The following is a 20,260-nucleotide window of genomic DNA, read 5'->3' as shown; positions in this document are numbered from 1 at the left end:
GTCATGTCTGTTCAGTGGCATTCTTATTCCAACACACCATTCTTTTCCTCTCTTAATTACAATGCTCCACATTATCACTGCTTTGCAGCAAAACCAGGTAGCAGGACCTGCTTAGAGCCTCTGCAGTTGTCCTTCCAGTCAGCTTTTGAGTCAGCAGATTTTTGTGCCTGTGTCTCCCCCCCCCAATATGTTACACTTTTCTGAAATGATCCCTCCTTGAATGCCCCAAGAAACTTATCATGAAATTTATTTATTTACTGCTGTAATGTCTGAGCTCACTGAAATCTCACTGCTTTCTAACATTATTTCACTGATGCATTTTATATGATTTTTTTAAAAGCTGTTCTCCACATGGAAAGCAATTCTTGGGTTCAGACAATCCCATCATCCTTCAAAAAGCATTTAATGTATTGCCTCTTTACACTCATTTCAAAATTGTATGGTAACCAATGGGGTGTATTTCAGCAATAAAAATAAACAAATATGAGTTTTTGACATCCTAATCCAGCAGCAGAAGGCTTCCTAATCTTATATATATATATATATATATATATATATATATATATATATATATATATATTTTCAGAAGAGACTGGTTCACATCACACATATTCTTTGCTTGCTGACTGCAGTGCTGACCATGCAATCGTAGGCAGAGTCCCTCCAGGCTAAGTCCATGGAAATACATGACTGCAGTGTGTCAATTAGGATGTGTGAATAAGCCAATGATGGGTCAAACAACACAGATAGTGTCTTCATATTACTTCATAACAGTTCAGGCACAAAACTCATCTGTGGATTCAGGTCACACATTTAACTGCCCAACACTCAGTATACAGCAAATAAATACAGAGAAATCTGACAATGTTTTACCCCAAATCCTGTAGTTCACTGAAGCTTACATCCATGGACAGGTGCACAAGATCATAGACTTCCAGATGCAAGTGTCCTTGCTGGATTAAGTCCTGATCAGGACATTAAAAAGAGGCATATGTGTCTCTCATTCATGCCCTCAGCCCTTAAGGATGACTGGTACTGCTATGTCACTGCTATGAAGGCACCGATACTTTGTTGCAGGGAGTGAGATGCTCATCTTTGCTGAAGCAACACTGACTGTCCTGCCCAACTGTTCAGCAGGCTCATGTGTACATACCTGTATGATCAACTGCTGCCCATTCATATCTGTGGACTGATGCTGGTATTAGGTCTAAGCTGTTTTAACATGGGTGACTTGCTTGGGTTTGATGGTGATAGGAACGTGCTGTGTTATTTTCTTTGGTCTCTTGCTTCCAAATAGCATCATAGTGCTTCCATGAACCACCCAGATTTCCCCTGGATTTTTTCACAAATCTGCTTGGCTCCAACATTTGAGTCAAGATAACATCAAAGCAAGGCTGACTGTCATCTGGGCACGAAAGTCTGGATCTTTCTGCCCACACGGCAGCCATTTTCCATGCTCAAGCCCCCCCCCCCCCCCTTAGCATGTTACTAGTGGGAATTTTTTAAACGTTGTTTCTTTAAGGGGCATCAAAGACCGCCAGAAGTGGTCAGCTGGCCACGCCTCCCTATCATGCTCCCGGGAAGTGACATGTCCCTGGAGGAGACATCACCACCCATACCCTTTTCCCTCCTTTTGCGCCCCCTCAGCTTTACTACTACTATGGTGGTTCTGTCTCACATTGGCTTGAAATAATGGCAGGAGCTAAGAAGACAGTCCAGGCCCCTCATACCACAACACAACCAACTTTCCCCACTGATTTTTACTCCCACATTCTAACCACCGAGCCCTCTGCGTGGAGGCAGGCAGTTGCCTAACTTGTTCATTAAGGTAGGAGGGGAAAGGCCCCGGACCCCCTCTGGAGCTCCCAAGGACCCCCAGGGGAATCCCTGCTCTAGAGTGTTTTAGAAAGGAATTTCATTTTGTTAACATATCAATAAAGACATTTTAAAAATTTTATTCTCAAGGAAAAGTACAGGATTATAGTTGTATCAGTAAGGAAAATTCTACCTGAGAGAGTGTGTCACGGATTGTTTACCTCTGAGTTTCCAGACTTGGGGGTTTATATACAGGAACATTTTTCTCTTGAAGTGATGGCAGTCCCTTGATTATATCAGCAGCCTTCTCTGCTATCATGATGGTTGGGGCATTTAAATTCCCACTAACAATACTGGGCATTATTGAAGCATCAACAACTCTCAGATTTTCTATTCCTATAACTTTGGTTTGAGGATCCACCACAGCCGTAGAATCAGAGTCTTGCCCCATTTTACAAGAGCATGAAGGATGATAGGCACTATCTGCTTTTTGCTTTATAAAAGCATCTATCTCCTCATCAGACTGCACATGGCCTCCTGGTTGAATTTCAGGCCCACGGAATTTTTCAAAGGCTTCCTGAGCAAATATCTCTCTGGCTAATTTGACACATTGACGGAATTCCTGGATGTCCATTTCTATAAAACAAAAGAAAAGGGGTAGGGGAAAAGGGGATTCAGAATAAATTCGATATTTAGCAATGCTTCTCCTGAATTGTAATCTTATTTACCGTATTTACCGGCGTATAAGATGACTGGGCGTATAAGACGACCCCCCAACATTTCCACTCAAAATATAGAGCTTGTTACATTACATTACAGTACTATGGGCAGCTATGTCTATCCCAACTGAAGTGCACCCGGCGTATAGGATGACCCCCCCCCACTTGAAGGCATGTTTTTCAGGGGGGGAAAGTAGTCTTATATGCCTGCAAATTCTGTATTTAATTTTAAGTGTTTACAATCAGAGCTCAGACAACTGAGATCACGTGGAAAGAGCTACTGGGGAGTGTTGCTGCTGACCAGGTGAGGCTATTGTGCTGACTGGGTGAGGTGATTGCTGGGTGATTGCTGGGAGGATTAAAAAGGGCTCCTCCTCGCCAGAGGCAGAGCTCAGACAACTGAGAGCACGTGGAGAGAGCTACTGGGGAGTGTTGCTGCTGACCAGGTGAGGCTATTGTGCTGACTGGATGAGGTGATTGCTGGGTGATTGCTGGAAGGATTAAAAAAAGGGTTACTCCTTGCCAGAGCCGTGAGCCTTTGGTGCGAGCCAAAGGGTGAGAGACAAAGGCCTCTTGGCCTGTGGCTCTTAGCTTGGGGTTCTTGGACGAGCAATTAGAATCAGTAGATTATATTTCCCTAGTAGTTGCACTGCCTAGAAGTTACAATGGACCTCCAGGACACCTATCCCATCATCTGCAGTGAGTGTGACATGATTGCCTTCATCCCAGAAGACAAGATGGACTACATCTGCCCCAAGTGTAAGCTGGTAAGACTTTTGGAGGAAAGTCCAAAGGAAAGGATTAGGGGATTAGAAGACAGCACTCCGACCCAAATTAAGAAAGGGGAGGAGTTCATAGACCAGAGCTGTGCAACTCGGAATAAAGAGGATACAGCCAGTCCTGAAGAGGATAAGGGGATTGACCTCACTATGGAGCCTCTGCAGACAGTTCGGAAAAAGACTCAACGGCATAGAGCGAGATGGTTCTCGGGGCCTTTGGAGCTCCAGAATAGATTTCAGGCCCTTGCAGAGGAGGTGCAAGGGTCAACGAGGGAAGAGGTCCCAAAACAAGACAAAGTGAAGAGGCCACGGGGATAGAAGGAAATGGAGTTGAGAAGAAAAAAAAAGGAGAGTACTGGTAATTGGAGACTCCCTGCTAAGAAGAATGGATCGCCATGTGGCTGGGCCTGACCCCCTAACCTGAGAGGTGTGTTGCTTGCCACGGGCAAAAATTAAAGATGTTTCAGAACGGCTGCCCAAACTCCTCAAATCTACGGATCGCTACCCATTTGTGATGGTCCCTGTGGGAACGAATGACATGTCCGTGAATATCATCGCTCCTATTAAAAAAGACTATCAAGATCTGGGGAGGAAGCTCAAGCAAATGGGGGCACAAGTGGTATTCTCTTCAATCTTGCCTGTCAAGGGAAGAGGAATGCGTTGGGAGAGGAAGATAATGGAGGTGAATCAGTGGCTGCGTAGTTGGACTGGAGATGTCCCGGAGGATTGGAAGAGAGCAAACGTTATTCCAATCTTCAAAAAAGGGAGGAAGGATGACCCAGGAAACTACAGACCAGTGAGTCTGACCTCTGCTGTGGCGGAGATAATGGAGCAGATATTAAAGGGAGCGATCTGCAAACATCTGGAGGACAATTTGGTGATCCAAGGAAGTCAGCATGGATTTGTCTCCAACAGGTCCTGCCAGACCAACCTGGTTTACTTTTTTGACCAAGTAACAGGTTTGCTGGATCGTGGAAATTCGGTTGATGTCGTTTACTTGGATTTCAGTAAAGCTTTTGACAAGGTTCCCCATGATGTTCTGATGGATAAGTTGAAACACTGCAATCTGGATTTTCAGATAGTTAGGTGGATAGGGAATTGGTTAGAGAACCGCACTCAAAGAGTTGTTGTCAATGGTGTTTCATCAGACTGGAGAGAGGTGAGTAGCGGGGTACCTCAGGGCTCGGTGCTCGGCCCGGTACTTTTTAACATATTTATTAATGATCTAGATGAGGGGGTGGAGGGACTACTCATCAAGTTTGCAGATGACACCAAATTGGGAGGACTGGCAAATACTCCGGAAGATAGAGACAGAGTTCAACGAGATCTGAACACAATGGAAAAATGGGCAAATGAGAACAAGATGCAATTTAATAAAGATAAGTGTAAAGTTCTGCATCTGGGTCAGAAAAATGAAAAGCATGCCTACTGGATGGGGGATACGCTTCTGGGTAACACTGTGTGTGAATGAGACCTTGGGGTACTTGTGGATTGTAAACTAAACATGAGCAGGCAGTGTGATGCAGCGGTAAAAAAGTCGAATGCCATTTTGGGCTATATCAACAGGGACATCACATCAAAATCACAAGACGTCATAGTCCCATTGTATACGGCACTGGTCAGACCACACCTAGAGTACTGTATGCAGTTCTGGAGGCCTCACTTCAAGAAGGACGTAGATAAAATTGAAAGGGTACAGAGGAGAGCGACGAAGATGATCTGGGGCCAAGGGACCAAGCCCTTTGAAGATAGGTTGAGGGACTTGGGAATGTTCTGCCTGGAGAAAAGGAGGTTGAGAGGGGGCATGATAGCCCTCTTTAAGTATTTGAAAGGTTGTCACTTGGAGGAGGGCAGGATGCCCTCTATTGGCTGCAGAGGAGAGGACACGCAGTAATGGGTTTAAACTACAAGTACAACGATATAGGCTAGATATCAGGAAAAAAATTTTCACAGTCAGAGTAATTCAGCAGTGGAACAGGCTGCCTAAGGAGGTGGCGAACTCCCCCTCACTGGCAGTCTTCAAGCAAAGGTTGGATACACACTTTTCTTGGATGCTTTAGGATGCTTAGGGCTGATCCTGCGTTGAGCAGGGGGTTGGACTAGATGGCCTGTATGGCCCCTTCCAACTCCATGATTCTATTATTCATTTTGCCTTTTTGAACTAGTTATAAACTGGCAGCCACTGAAAGCCCTTTAATACTGGCAAGTTCTGAGCTATAGTTTTTCAGCAACATTCCAGATCAGGAGAAATGCACTGACAGCCTTTAAAAACATGTATTTAATTCTACTTGACCATTTCAAGCAACATTTGCCTGTTGCATTTCTACCCATTTGGTGACTGAAAACTTTATCCTGCTTTTGGAATGAACGGTTGTGTGAAGCCACTTTATGAATCTGAAAGATATCTGTCATATTCTACTTAGTTTGAGATACAAAAGGAGGTACAAGACCTAGACACCACCTACTACAGATGAATGTAACAGCATATACTTACTAATAGAGATACCTGCAAGATAAACTCAAGAGAAGAAAGCCAAGATAAACTACATTTACCTGTTGACAAATAGTTGGGTTCAAGGATGGGATGCTCCCTTGGGTCCATACTTTTCAGCTTCAGCCACCCCACACTTGTACTCCTCATGGGGCCAATATGAACCTGCCATAGCCCAACAGAAGGTATGAAATTTGACATCCATATATCTTTCCTAATCTTATGCAACTTTGTAAAGTTGGATTCTCCTTATAAATTGTTTAGACACAATATATTTGAACAGAATAAAAATAAATACTACCACATAAAACATCCTCACATTTTAATAAATCAGTTGCAGTAAAAACACAGTATACAAATGTACACTAAAAATAAATTACATATTCACAAAAGAGATACACAAATAATTATTACTGCTCCTTTAATATTTAAAAGTAAAAATGAAAGCTCAGCAGCATAAGACACCTGGAAAGTATTATTTTCATCCTTTGATCAAAGTTTAAACAGAAACTGCTACAGTCTCTGACGTAATCCTCTGTCCACTGATGGTGAAAAAAATCTCACGGATTTCCAAAAACTGTCTACAGTACTTTGTTATATGTATGATGGATTTATTTCTGCATCCTAAAAACCTAACCACTTAATGATACGTTCCTGTACTACTCACCTGGTATGCTTCCAGCTGTGAGGCAGTACGCCCATGGTCAATCACTTGAGAAGGAAGGAAGTGGAACTGAATATCTGGATGAGAAACTCCTGCTCGGCTTCTGATAAACCCGCCAGTTTCTAAGTGAGCAGTGGCACCATCACCTAAAGAGTATGAAAACCATAGAGGAGACAATGAAATTACATCAACGGGATGACTGGAGATTTTTGAAAAACCCCAAACTTTCCCCATCATAATAACCTGTGTCACATTCTGCAATAGAGACGGCTTATAATTCCACCCACTGTGTGAATTTTAAAACTGATAAAGAACAAAGAATGCCCCCACATGTATTAAACCATAGTAGCCTAGGACATAACAGGATAACATGTCTGCAATATGTTTGAGATCTGGGCTGAGCTTCTGTTTCCGTCCCTGTGTGCAATAGCCAAGGAGCTCCTGACTCACAGCCTGAAGTCTTGGTATAAGTCAGGCCACAGAAACAGACCAGGATGTTCGAATTCTGTATTGTCTATATACAAGGATAAGTCAAAAGGTATTGCTACCAAGTCATAGAAACCTTTATTAAGCAAAAATATCAAAATGTGAAGCTATTGTTTCTCAACATTTTCATCTAAGCCCATACACTTCTGAAGGTGGTATTTTCATCTCTGTAACCTGGAGTTTCTCGATGGCCCCAGAAGGGTTTCTCTGATTGGGTGGGAGAATATTAATCAGGAGATATAATCATATATGATTATGTTGACCTTCTCTCCCCCCCCCCCCATGGCCAATGATAGGAGGGGGTGAAAAGGGGATAAAAATTGTTGTTGGCTGAGGCTCGTTGTACATAGTAGCGATTGAAGTGCAGAGAGGTAAGTATTGTCATTTTAACATAACTGTGTTGGGGGATGGGGGTGGCAAGGGACGATGAAGCAGTGGATAACTGTCCCAGCCATTTTCCTGGCCCAGCAGCATAGGACACTGGGCTGTTTCTGACATTGGTGGGAGGGTTTGGGGAATGACAGGAAGTGATGTCACATCCAATGGGAATGTCTGGGTGATGCCACGTCTGTGGACATGTGACTTCCAGGGGTGTGTCAGGGAGATGTGGCCTACTGACATCACTTCTGGGGTTACTTGAAGTCTGACAAATGTTTCATCGGTTGAGAAAGGCTGATCTAACACTTCCCCAAAGAATTTAGCACCCTTTGATTTATACCACATCTAAACAGTAGTTATGGCATCCTTAGGAGACTCAAATTGTGTTCCTTTTAAATGTTCTCTGAATTTTGGATCCCATAAGGAAATTCTTGTAGTACAGCCCTTGATACCCTCAAAGAATGAGCATGAGCATTGCAATAATCAGGAAAAAAAATCCTTGGTGCAACTTTTCTGGACTTTTTCTCACAATGCAGTTTTCAATTTTCTTAAAACTTCTTCATAATAAGCTCCCCTGATCATCCTATGTTCTTTAAGAAAATAATTTTGTTTGGAATAAATGTTTTGCTTAGAATAAACCTGTGCATGTATGAACTGAAACTCTAGTAGCAATACTTTTTTCTTACTCTTGTATGAATGTATGTGCATAAATTAAATTTTTGTATTTACAGATTGTAAATCCCCAGCAGGGAGAATACCGAGACAAAAACAGCTAAATAAATATTTCACCATATATGGTCAAATGAAAGAAATTGTGGCAGCAAAACATCATAGGGTTTCATTTAAGTGAAGATTTAGCTACCACCCCCCAAAAAACAGTACAGCATACAAATAAATAACGAGTTTCGTCTTTCACTCAGAATGGACACTGGCCAAACCATTGCATGGCTGAGCGAGGTGGTGTGGGATTGTGGATCATGGCAGCAGCTGTGCCATGGGATCACCAAGAGTCAGACACAACTGAATTGATGACAACACAATGACAATAACTTGCACTGAGTTACACCAGCAAAACAATTCTTAGAGTCAGAAAGAGTCCAGACAGGCTCTTGTGCCATCATGGAAGCAAAAAGATTGGTGGCAACAGAAGAACTGGCTGTGGCTATCCCTAAAAGATCCGGAAGGGGGGCAAGTTGCTGACAGTATTCTTACAAAGATTCTGAAGTCCTTTTGTCTACCAGCGCAATCCTATTTGCTGCAAGCAAAAGCATTCTTCCTTCCACAACAAGAGTTGGTTGCTCTGACTTCTGGCTTTGCTTGCTTCTGCCTCTCCTCCCTTCCTTATACCAGCTAGGTCTCTTCTTATACATTTGTGATTGCAGGAGCCAGTGAGTGGCCCCTTGAATACTGTCTTAGCAGGGAAGCTTAGGGCATTCCCCTTCTCACATCTTCCTCCAGCCAAGTTCCCCTGTCTCTGGCTACCATTTTACTTCTCATGATTGAGGCTTGACAGGCAAGCAGTGATGTGTATGTGCACCCTGCATATAATTGGAAGCCAATTTAATAGCATAGCGTTTGTTCCAGGTGGAAGACTGCCCTCATTCACTCTTTCTGCCTACTTGCGCTTTTTGGAGGGCTTCCAATTTTTAACATATTAAAATTAAAATATATTAGTAGGTGTATAGTTAAATTTCAAAGGACTGTGCTGATTAAGAAATAAATCTCATAGTATTCAATGTATTTAGGATTGCAACTCTACCATCTGGCCAGATTCACAATCCATTCTTTTTTATTGTTCCTAGGCTGTGTATATAGCTCAGTGCTTCTGAGAACTGTAGTGGATAGGGAGGGCAGGGATCTCTTTGCTTCTTTGTCATGGTCGAATTGAAAATCCCCAGATAATAGCAGCTAGAGTGGAATGGATTTAATAGGAAAGGGAGAAGTTAGGCCCCTAAAATTATACTACTCATATTTTTATTTATTCAAAAATAGTATTGAAACTCTGCAACTGCTGCTCTGCTAAAAACCCAGTAAGAAGTCTGCAAAAGGAAGTTCTGTTTCAAAGAAAGGGAAAATTGCAGATGAGCACCGTGTCTTTAATGACAAATGGACTTCTGAGTACTTATTTGTTTTAAACAAGGATAAAGCTGTTTGCCTGATATGTCTTGAAACTGTCTCAGTATTAAAGGAGTACTATGTTAAAAAGCACTTTGGATCCTGTCACAAGAGCTACTCAATATATCAAGGAGAGGAACGAGTGAACAAGTTAAACTCTCTTTAAAAAATCAATGTTTTTGTAGCAAAATAGTTTTAGAAAGCATTTTAAAAGAACCTGTCTATTGTGAAGGTAGCTATCATGTTGCTAAATGTATTGCTGAGAGTGATAGACCATTCTCTGATGGTGAATTTGTTTAAAAGTGTATGGTTAAAGTAATGGAGGAAATGTGCCCTGAGAAAGTATCTTGTGTTTGTTGTGTCAGTTTATCTGCATCTACAATCACCAGGCATGTTGAAGAACTAGGAGAAGAGCTGCATATGTCACTGGTTGTCAAGGCAAAAAGTTTAGATTTTTTGTCTTTGGCATGAGATTAGAACAATGACATTGTAGACACTGCTCAACTACTAATTTTAATCAGGGGGATAGATTCAGAATTACAGAAGACTTGTGTGCACTGCAGAGTTTGAAAGACACCACAACTGCAGAAAACATATTATCTAAGGTGTGTAAATCAGTAGAAAATCTTGGTCTGAGTTGGGATGAATTGAAAAGCATCATAACTGATGGTGCAAGAAATATAGTGGGAACTAAAAATTGGTGTAGTTGCAAAAATCAATAAAGAGGTATTATAATTAAACGGTACACTTCCCATGCAATTTCACTGCATCATCCATCAGTAAGCCTTGTGTAGTAAGATTCTTCAGTGGGAAAGCATGATATATATTGTTGTATCCAGCATTTATTACATCAGGCACCATGGCTTTTCTCATTGTCCATTTCAAAATTTTCTCTCAGAGATAGATGCATAATATGTATTGTACCATGCAGAAGTCAGCTTAGCAAAGGCAAAGTCCTCAAACATTTTTTCAGTCTTCATCATGAAACTGATGCCTTTCTTAAGGAGAAAGGAAAAGGTCAAGAAGCACTTTCTTACCCTGAATGGATTTTTGATTTGGCTTTCTTAACGGATATCACAGAGCATCTGAACACACTGAATCTAACATTGCAGGGGAAAGGAAAGGTGTGTGACATGTATACTGAATTGATAGCTTTTGAAGCAAAACTAAAGATTTTTGTGAAGCAAGTTAGTGAAGGTAACTTTTCAAACTTCTCATGCTGCAATGGACTAAATTTGAAAAGGATGAGAATTTACAATTCAATGTTTAAAGACACATCGAAGCACTGAATCTATTGCAGGTAGAATTTCAGAACAGATTCATTGATTGCCATAAGTTTGGAAAGGAAATAAGAATGTTACAGAATTCATTTGAAGTACCATCAGAAGATGCAAGTAACTTTTTTTCTGATGGAACTAATTGATTTTTTTAGCCAGTGATCATCTCAGAGACATTTACAAAGAAAACAGTCTGATAGATTTCTATTCTGGTCTTCCTGATATATTTATCAACTTAAAGAAATTTGTTGCAGGTATGTTCACAGTCTTTGGCACCACATATATCTGTGAACAAACCTTTTCCAAGATTAAAATTGTGAAATCGAACATTTACATGATATTTTAAAAGTAGTATGTCACAAACCTTGACTTAGACATCAATGTTTTGGCTAACAGAAAAAAGCCAAAAAAATCACACTGACAAGGTAAGCATATGTAGCTAAATAAAAGGAATCCATAGTAAAATATTGTTCCAAAATGGATTGCATTAAGGTTAACATTTCCGCATTTACCTTTGAATTTTTACTTTTGATCTAAATAAATAGGTTAATAATTTTGTTACATTTTGGTTTAATTTGTGGCCCTCTTTAGGCACTAGGCATGCTAATGTGGCTCCCATTATCCAAAAGGTTGGGGACAAGTGCTCTACATTAAGCAGCACTTTAACAGCAACCAATTGCATCTTGCAAATGTTTTAGAAGGATTAATCTCCCAAAAATAGCTGTACACAAACACAAAATTAGAAACTTCATACCAGTAAATTTCCACAACCATTCAAGACCAATCTTCATCATATTAAATGGCTTCTGGGCTTCATAGAGTGTTAGAGGCTGAGTGCACTTCTGTTGTACATACACTTCTAAATGGTCTTGAAGATTTTGGCCAACTCCTAGAAGAAAGCATCAAACCCCCAAAGATAAGCAAACAGACAAGCACATCATTGATACAAACCAAACTATACTGAAACAAACTCTATAAATTCATACAAACCTGAAAGATGACAAATGACAGGGATTCCTAATTTTTTGAGGTCATCTGCATTGCCAATTCCAGACAGCATAAGCAGCTGTGGGGAATTTATAGCACCTGCACTTAAAATAACTTCTTTATTAGCAAAAATCTGTAACAAAAATAAATAGAATTGTTATAGGGAAAATAATCAATATTAAAAGATCCTTTTTGGAAAAGACCTTTATCATACTGCTTACTCACTTGTTTGCATTAAGCCTGCTAGTTGCTGGCCTGCTAGTTTGTGATATAAGCTACTTAACATTCATTGTATTATTTCTATTTGAACAAGCTGGCTTGTCCTTGCTGACAGCTATGCAATTACTTCCTGAAGGCCAGGAGTATTTGGATTTTCTAAATTTAACATCATATCCTGCTTGCCAAAATTCAGCTATAAGCCTGAGTCCTCCATTGATTCTAAATGTAAAATTGGCTACCTCCAGATGGGCCTTGAGTTCTCCTGGAATTTCAAAAGATTTCCAGACTAAAAGGATCACTTCCCCTGGAGAAAATAGCATCTTCCCAAGCACCAAACTCTGCCCTTCATTTGTAAAAGGCAATGTTATGATTGGCTGGCTGGCAGCAGGCTGTTATTTCAATTACCCATGTATAAGCAGAGGAGGGCTTTTTCAGTGTTAAAAATTGTGCTGAAAAGCTCAGCTTATACACAAGTATTTATGGTAAATCTAGTGATTGGAACAGTTGAATGAACAAATTAGATCCTTCTATAAATCTGGAAAGGTTTGCCAAAATATGTGAAATTTCAAAAACAAAAGCTAAAAACATTGTGGGGACTTAAAAGACCAAAAATGATAAAAGGAGCACCTGTAGCTTTAAGCAACAGATTCCCTCAGTGGCTATTGCTAGACAACCGCAGTAGTCCTGCTTGGATTTCTGTGAGTAAAAAGGTAGAAGGAAGCAGTGTTCTTTCCAAAGGCCTATTTTAAGGAGGGCTCATTGGGGTCAGACTGTTTTGGAAGATGGATATGACAGTCTATTCAGCTAAGGCCTCTCCTTTTCCCAAACCATAAACCTCCTCAGAATCCACACAAATGCTCCAGGAATGTTCAAACCTGGATCTGGTAACCCTTGACAGACCTGACTTCAATGAGTTCTCCCCCATGGCCAAAAACAGGCCTGGAAGGAACCCTGCCCTCTCCCCGACTTTACTCCCCGACTTTACTCACAGGAATACTGTGACTGTAAGAAAATCCACTGCTTAAAGCTAGTCATTCCTTTTATCATTTTTGAAACCCAACGTTTCTTGAATTTTTTTAGATTTCACATTTTTCTGTAAACCTGGGCTGTTTTTTAGATTTGTAGAAATATCCATTCATGGATCCAGTCACCAGATATAAGTACCCTCAGATTTGCCCAACTTCACTATTAGCGTATAGATTTAATAAAAAATATATTTTTATTATACAAACAACACAAGAACTTATACATCAGATTCATTTGCTCTTAAGTAATTACTTTGATATTATGCTGATTTAATAACATTCATTTTTTACAGGCTAAAAAATGTTTCCCTTTTAAGAGACTCAACAATTCTTACCGTTTTCTTTTCCCCATCTTTAACATATTCAATACCAATGGCTTTTGGCCCTTTAAATAAAATTTTTGTTACGAGTGTATTTTCCTCTGCTGACAAGTTTGGACGCAATAATGCAGGGCGAAGATAAGCACTGGCTGTGCTCCATCTCTGACCTATAAGACATCCGTTGTCAGTAAAATAGTCTTTATTGCCATTAGTGCTCTACAAAAAAAATATTTTAATTGCAGGCATCATATAATTTATCAAATAAATATTATAGCCAATCCAGCTATGGGTCATCCATCCAATTGCTTTTCACAACAGCCCTTCTACATGCAACATGCAAAAAGCTGCTGTTCAGTAGGTGACAGATTGTGTGTCAACTGCTTCCATCCGGAGCCTGGAAGTGTACATGCAATGCCTGCTCCCAAACTATAGGACCCTGAAAACAGCAGAAGGCTGCCTTTTGCTATAGTCACAGAATACAATCCAGGCAGCCATTCTACTCAAACAGCTGTCAGAGCTGATGGGACTGATCACCTGCTTAAGGCAGGATTCCAAAAGAGCAGCTGCAAATGTGATTCCCTGAATATATTACCTTGCCATGAGACAAAAATAAAACCATCCCAAACTTAATTAACTGTAAACAGATGAAGGAAATTGTGGTCAAAGTTTCTTAAAGTTTATTTGGAATGGACAAGAAGCTGGCATCAGCTAGCATTCTTTTTCAGCCACAGAATTTCCAGGGAAAAACCCATAACATTGAAGAACATGCTGGTTAAAGATGTTTTCAAAATGAATGCTTCCTAATTAGTAATCCCGGAGGGGACTGTAATATATTGGCCTTGAGAACCCCCCTCCTTTTTTTTAATAGTATTTGCACTGTTTTCCACTGCCCTACCAGGAAGGCAGGCTAAACTTTGGGAATGTACTGACTGCCAAGTACTGAGTGGCTTCAGGCTCCCTGAAACCGCTCAAATGTCTGAGTATTTTGTTTCAGTCCTGCATATTATTTGCATGTTCACTGTGATCTATGAACATCAGACCTAATGGTCCACATTTCCAGAAGGGCTAAACAGGGGAGATAAAGCTGTGGCTAGCTAGTGATCTTATATGATTTAGGGGCCTCTGATGTTGTGGCAGATGGAAATTGTATTCCACTCCTTCCTACATTTATTTACAGTTTTAATGTATACAATCCTCACTCTTTCCTTGTACAAAGAAAGCAGATATGCAAATACCATGTACTAGGCCAGTGGTCCCCAATCTTTTTATCACCGGGGACCGGTCAACGCTTGACAATTTTACTGAGGCCCGGGGGGGGGTAGTCTTTTGCCGATGGACGTCGCCGCCACCTGAGCCCCTGCTCCACTTGCTTTCCCGCCAGAGCACCTAACTTCCCACCACCCATTAGGGGGCACTGCCAGCAGCAGCTGCTCAATGCCATGCCGAAGGGGAGCCCCAGCCATGGCGGCCACCGGAGAACACCAAAGGTGAGCCGGTGGCTGAGTGGCAGGGCAGCCCCCAAGGCAGCAGCCGGGGAGGAGGAAGAAAAGCCATGGCCCAGTACCGACTGATCCATGGACCGGGACTGGTCCCTGGACCGGGGGTTGGGGACCACTGTACTAGGCTATCCATACATGCAATCATGCTATAAATAGCCAAGCTCTTGCACTAAAATGAATATTCAGTATTTAAGGCAGGCTTTGTTAAACCCTGGGGTTTCTTGATGGCCCTGGAAGAGTTTCCTGAATGGGTGGTAATTAATTTTAATATATTTTTTTATTTGTTAAACATTTATTGGTCATGTGAACCTCCCCCCCCCTACTCCCAAAATGGCCAATGATGATCCTGGAGGGGTGGGAAGGGGAAGGGCCCTGGATGGGCATGTACACAGCTGTGCTTCCCAATCAAATTCTGCATGATTGCACCACTTCTGTGGTTTCTCAAAGCCTGAAGAACATTTCAGGGGTTTCTTAATGATAAAAACATTGAGAAAGGCTGATTTAAGGCAACCAAATTAATGTCTTTAAAGGGGTGATGCTGCGGTAGTCAAACAGGTCAATTACTTTCAAACTCTCTCCATTCAGGACATATTTTCTACTTCAACTTGTCTACTATTTGAGTTGTAGAAAATATTGGGGTAACCAGTTCACATGGAGCACTGGTCAGCTCTATTAATTACTCTGCTTGAACTGAAATTATGACCCAGAACACTGTAAACAGTCCCCTACTATGTACAGTTCTGGTCACTGTATCTCATAAAGCACATTGCAGGCCTGGAAAAGTACAGAGGAGGGGAACCAAGATGATTAGGGGGCTGGCACATGGACCTTACCTATGAGGAAAGGATGAAGAGTCTGGGACGTTTCAATCTAGAATAGAGACAACTAAGGGGGGATGTGATAGAAGTTTATAAAATCATATATATGGTGTGGAGAGGACCAAAAGAAATTTTTCTCCCTCTCCAAGATGCTACAGCTCAAGGGCATCCAAAGGAACTGATGGACAGCAGGCTCAGGATGGACAAAAGGCAATACAATTTCACGCAGATTGATTAAAATATGGAATTTGCTGGCAAAGTATGTAGTGATGGCCACAGGAATACACAGCTTTTAAAAATGATCGGCTAGATTCTTGGAGGACAAGTCTATCAATGGCTACTAGCCATGGTGTCTGAGGGAAATTTCTGAATTCAGAACAGTAAACCTCTGAATCCCAGAGCCAAGAGGAAGGCCTCAGCCACTGTGCCCTGTTATTGGTCATCCAGAGGAATTGGTTGGCCACTGTGTGAGACATGATTCTGGAATAGATGGACTATTGGTCCCATCCAGCAGGACTCTAATGTTTTTATGTATATATATGCCCATTGCAGAAAGTCAGCAGTAGTAGGTACTGCCTTTGGTGAGGGTTGTCCATGAGGGGTGACCCTAGTTAGTATTTGGATAGGAGATAACAAAGAAAGTTTCTACATAGGTGCAGGCAATACCTCTGAATCTCTCTTGCCTTGAAAAACCATACCATACATCAACTGGACTTGTTGACAAAAAAGTCCACTCCAAATGGGACTTACCTTGGTGTATAGTCATATCCATCCAGCCAAAGCCTTCTTGCTGAAATCCATTCATATCATTTGTGAAAGGATATCCAGCCTGCTGGGCTGCATTCAGAAATGCATGGTGAAGAGGGTTGTTAGTTTTTCCCCTGGACACATGAAGTGGGCCATTCTCACCTCGATAAAGATCACCACCCAGCTCATGAGTTTGTGCTTTCTTAAAATAAGGTAAACAAAATTCATAACCCCATCCAACAGCCCCTTCCTTACTCCACCTGTTATAATCTTCTGCATGGCCCCGAATATATACCATGGCATTGAGGGATGAAGAACCACCCCAGACTCTTCCTCTAGGCCAGTACAGAATTCGATTGTCCATGTGTTTCTGTGGGGTTGTGTGGTAATACCAGTTATATTTCTCATCACAGAGATTGTAGGTTAATGCAGCAGGCATGTGAATCTTCCACAGTAATCGTTTGCTGTTAAAGACTGTATCTCTAGGCCCTGCTTCTAGAAGCTTAACTGTGCTGTCAGGATCTTCAGTCAGTCGGTTGGCTAATACACATCCAGCAGATCCAGCTCCAACAATTATGTAAGTAAAACAGTCCACGTCCCTTGAAGTATTCTGAGAAAATGCTCGAGCAGTTTTCATTTTCTGGAGACTGAAGACTTTTTTCAGAATATCTGCTTTAATTAATAATCTTCCTGTTCCATGCATTTGCTTTGAAAAACACCCCTGAATTTCTTTAAGTAAGTAAGACATCTTTTCCTATGTGGGCTCCTGGTATAAACAAGACGAGGCCAAAACCTAGAAATGGTTAAAAAAAGACCATGAATAAAACTTATTACAGCTTATTATAACTGAAATAGATCAATCTAAAGAGACTAAATAAATATATGTAGAATCAGGGGAGGTCGGAATATAAATATAATAAATAAATAAATAATGTTATCCATTATTTCCTATAGGATAGAGTATGACTGAATTTCCAGGGCTGCACTGTCTTGATACAAGTAAGAGTGGCCAGTATCTATCCATGTTAAGAAAATTTGAGGGCACTTAAGTTTCCTTAAGAAGAGGTGGTGACTTAAGTAATTCCCCCTTCTCGCTGCAGACCCCCACTATGTTGTTTCTGAGGCTGCCCTAACTCCCAGGAACAAAATCAGGAGGAGGCTCAGTGGGCTGCAAAAAAGAAGGAACCAGCAAAGATCACTGGTCTCACTTAAGACAACTTAACCACAGAGGTGTGTAAATTAGTCACATTCACCTGTTCCAAAATCTTATCTCCACCCCAAAAAAAGAAATCTGTTTTGAGATTAAATATACTTGACTCCTTTATTATTGACCCATGCAAAATACCTTTGTGGATCTTTACAAATGAGTCTGCACATGCATTACTGCAAGCTCTTTTTATTTTGTGGACCACAATTAAAGTAAATAATCTGCCCTTCATGCACTGAAGAGAAATGTTGGGCTTGAGAGAACAGAGAATGAAGGCTAAAAGTTGTAATATTGGGGTAGCCAGTGACTGTCTTACCCCCACCCCCATATCTTAGAAAATGCCATTTATAGAGTTTATTTCATGAGTAGTTTTTTTTAGGGTTTCCCCAGATTCCCCATACATGTCAATGGAAAATGAAAATAGGTTTTAAAAAAATCCTCAGACTTTTCATGCTACACTCTTTGAGTGAACAAAACCTGGTCCTAAAAAGTATTTCACTCAATTAAAAAATACATGGTTTTTTTCAGTGTCACTATAAAATCAGTATCAGAAAAACTGAGTGAGGGGGAAACCTTCAGAGGAAGTTCTTGATTTTTCCAATGGAAAAATGGAGGGAAATTCTTTTTTCCCCCTTCAGATTTCTAACCTAGATCCCAGTTTCTTTTATTGAAAATATGAATAAGCACCGTCAAGTATCAAATATCTATTTGTCATGCAATCACAACAATACAAACTTATCAATGCACAAAATGCCTTGCATTAAACAAACAAACTAATTTTATCATGTCTTGAGACTTAAATATTTTAAAGTGCACAGTGCATTCAATAGTTTGAAAAGTAGGCAGGCAGAAAACCAAACGGCACTATCTCTTCTAATTTAATTCTTGTGTTTTCAAAATGATATAAATCATGTAATTCTTCCTTCTTCATATCATTGTGCTCCACAGGCAGACAAGAACCCAGTGCATTCTTGTTTCATGGGTACTTTATCCAATGCCTTTCTTGCAGTGTTTTCAAATGCCTCAACAAAGGAAGATCCAAGATAAGAATACCATCAGAGACAATTCACACTGCTTCCAGCTGCATGCATATGTGGTTTATACTAGTGGTCTCCAACCTTTTTATCACCGGGGACCGGTCAACTCTTGACAATTTCACTGAGGCCCGTGGGGGGGTAGTCTTTTGCTGAGGGATATCGCTGCCGCCGCCGCCCACTAGGGGGCACTGCCAGCAGCAGCTGCACAATGCCACACCGAGGGGGAGCCCCAGCATGGCGGCCACTGGAGAGCACCAAAGGTGAGCCGACGGCAGAGTGGCAGGGCAGCCCCCAAGGCAGCAGCAGGGGAGGAGGACGAGGAGGAACCGCAACCCGGTACTGACTGATCTACAGACCGGTACCGGTCACCGAACCAGGGGTTGGGGACCACTGGTCTATACTACTATGTACAGCTTGTTGAAACCAAGATCCAGTATGGAATTATGCATCATTTAATGTCACATTAATACTTATGCTTTGTTTCAGTTTTCCTTTTTAGACTTCTGGCTAGTTCTATAACCCTAATTCTATTGAATTGCTTACTGATTGTCCCACCCATGGATAGCATTCGCTCACTCTGTGCAAACCTCGTTGAGTCCATGTGAGGGAGTGGGCCTATAAATAACGAACATAAATAAGATATCCAGCATCCATTGCCTCAGGGCTGTTTCCAACATGACTTCTTACTGATATGTCACTCAAGATGCAGACATTAAAATAAAGTCAGTGTAGTTTAAAAAGGATTAGATGGTTTCCCGCCTGGCTTTTTAAACAGCATCTTCAAAGGAACACTTTTGATTTCTTTTGATTAACTGACACTACCAATCAGTGTAGGCAAATCTTTGGGGAACAGGCACTGAGTAGGGTCAGGGTATATATATATACCCTGACCCTACTCAGTGCCTGTAGATATAAATATATCATAAAGCAGCATTTCGGGCAGATAACGACCATCCAGGGTCCGCGGTTCCTATTGAGTACACTGTAAAAAATAAGAGCTCCAAAAAGTAGTGCAGAAGAGGCACAGAGAGAGAGAGAGAGAGAGAGGAGACAAGAAACGGGTCCCTCAGTAACCTTTCCGTTGGAAGGTGCTGGCTGGAACCCCCGAACCCCACGGACTTGACTGGAGGCGGACTTGCCGAGCTTCCTCCTATGGGCTTCAAGATCCAAGGGGGAGTGCCATTTATGTTGCGGCTGTCCGGCCAACTGAGTCGCCGGAGGCGCAGCCCAGGCGGGCGCTGCTGCTCAAGAGACCTGGGGCGGCGGGGGGGGGGGTAAGCGGGGAGGCCGCCCCAGTGTCCCCTCCCCGCCGCCGTCCTCCCGCCTCCCTCTCTCCCCCCAGCCTCACCCCCGGGCTCAATCGCGTCCTTGGTTAGGCCCGACTCCCGCCCGCTCCCGGCTCGCCTGTCGTGGCCACTCACGGGAGTCAAGGCGGCAGGTGGGCCTCGCGCGCGCGCCTGGGGGAACTTGCTCGACACCGGGCCTGCCCCAGGAGCCGTCGAGCCCGGGAAGGGGCGGGCTCCCGCTGGACCCTTGGACTCAACCTCCCTCAAAACCTGCCCCTCCTCCCCGCGGGGGTAGCCGGTGCTCGTGCACAGGGAGTTGCGGTTCCTCCCTCTGCGAGGCGGTTGGCATCGTGGCTCCGGGCAAAGGAAGCCGTGCCGGGCTGGATGAATG

The 20,260-nt window shown here is 42.0% G+C and overlaps 1 protein-coding gene across 3 annotated transcripts; it reads right to left on the bottom strand.

Annotated features, from left to right (window-relative positions):
- Positions 1-1,939: 1,939 nt before the first annotated feature.
- On the bottom strand, positions 1,940-20,222 carry CHDH (choline dehydrogenase). Of its 3 annotated transcripts, none has more exons than XM_077325535.1 (8): positions 20,005-20,222; positions 16,343-17,132; positions 13,291-13,442; positions 11,715-11,844; positions 11,479-11,613; positions 6,472-6,614; positions 5,867-5,969; positions 1,940-2,451 (listed from the first exon to the last, which is right to left on the bottom strand). In XM_077325535.1, exons 2-8 carry the CDS (start codon positions 17,085-17,087, stop codon positions 2,033-2,035), a joined length of 1,827 nt encoding a protein of 608 aa, XP_077181650.1. In that variant the 5' UTR covers positions 17,088-17,132; positions 20,005-20,222; the 3' UTR covers positions 1,940-2,032. The 3 variants fall into 3 exon arrangements, with proteins under 3 accessions (XP_077181650.1, XP_077181651.1, XP_077181652.1); XM_077325536.1 differs by having other exon boundaries at positions 19,932-20,115; XM_077325537.1 differs by lacking the exon at positions 20,005-20,222 and adding an exon at positions 19,658-19,824.
- Between the last annotated feature and the right edge of the window lie 38 nt (positions 20,223-20,260).

This window comes from Paroedura picta, chromosome 3, assembly GCF_049243985.1.
Source record: "Paroedura picta isolate Pp20150507F chromosome 3, Ppicta_v3.0, whole genome shotgun sequence".
Lineage (NCBI taxonomy): Eukaryota > Metazoa > Chordata > Lepidosauria > Squamata > Gekkonidae > Paroedura > Paroedura picta.
The sequence above is the reverse complement of the archived record's forward strand: the minus strand, read 5'-3'. Positions and strand labels throughout refer to the sequence as shown.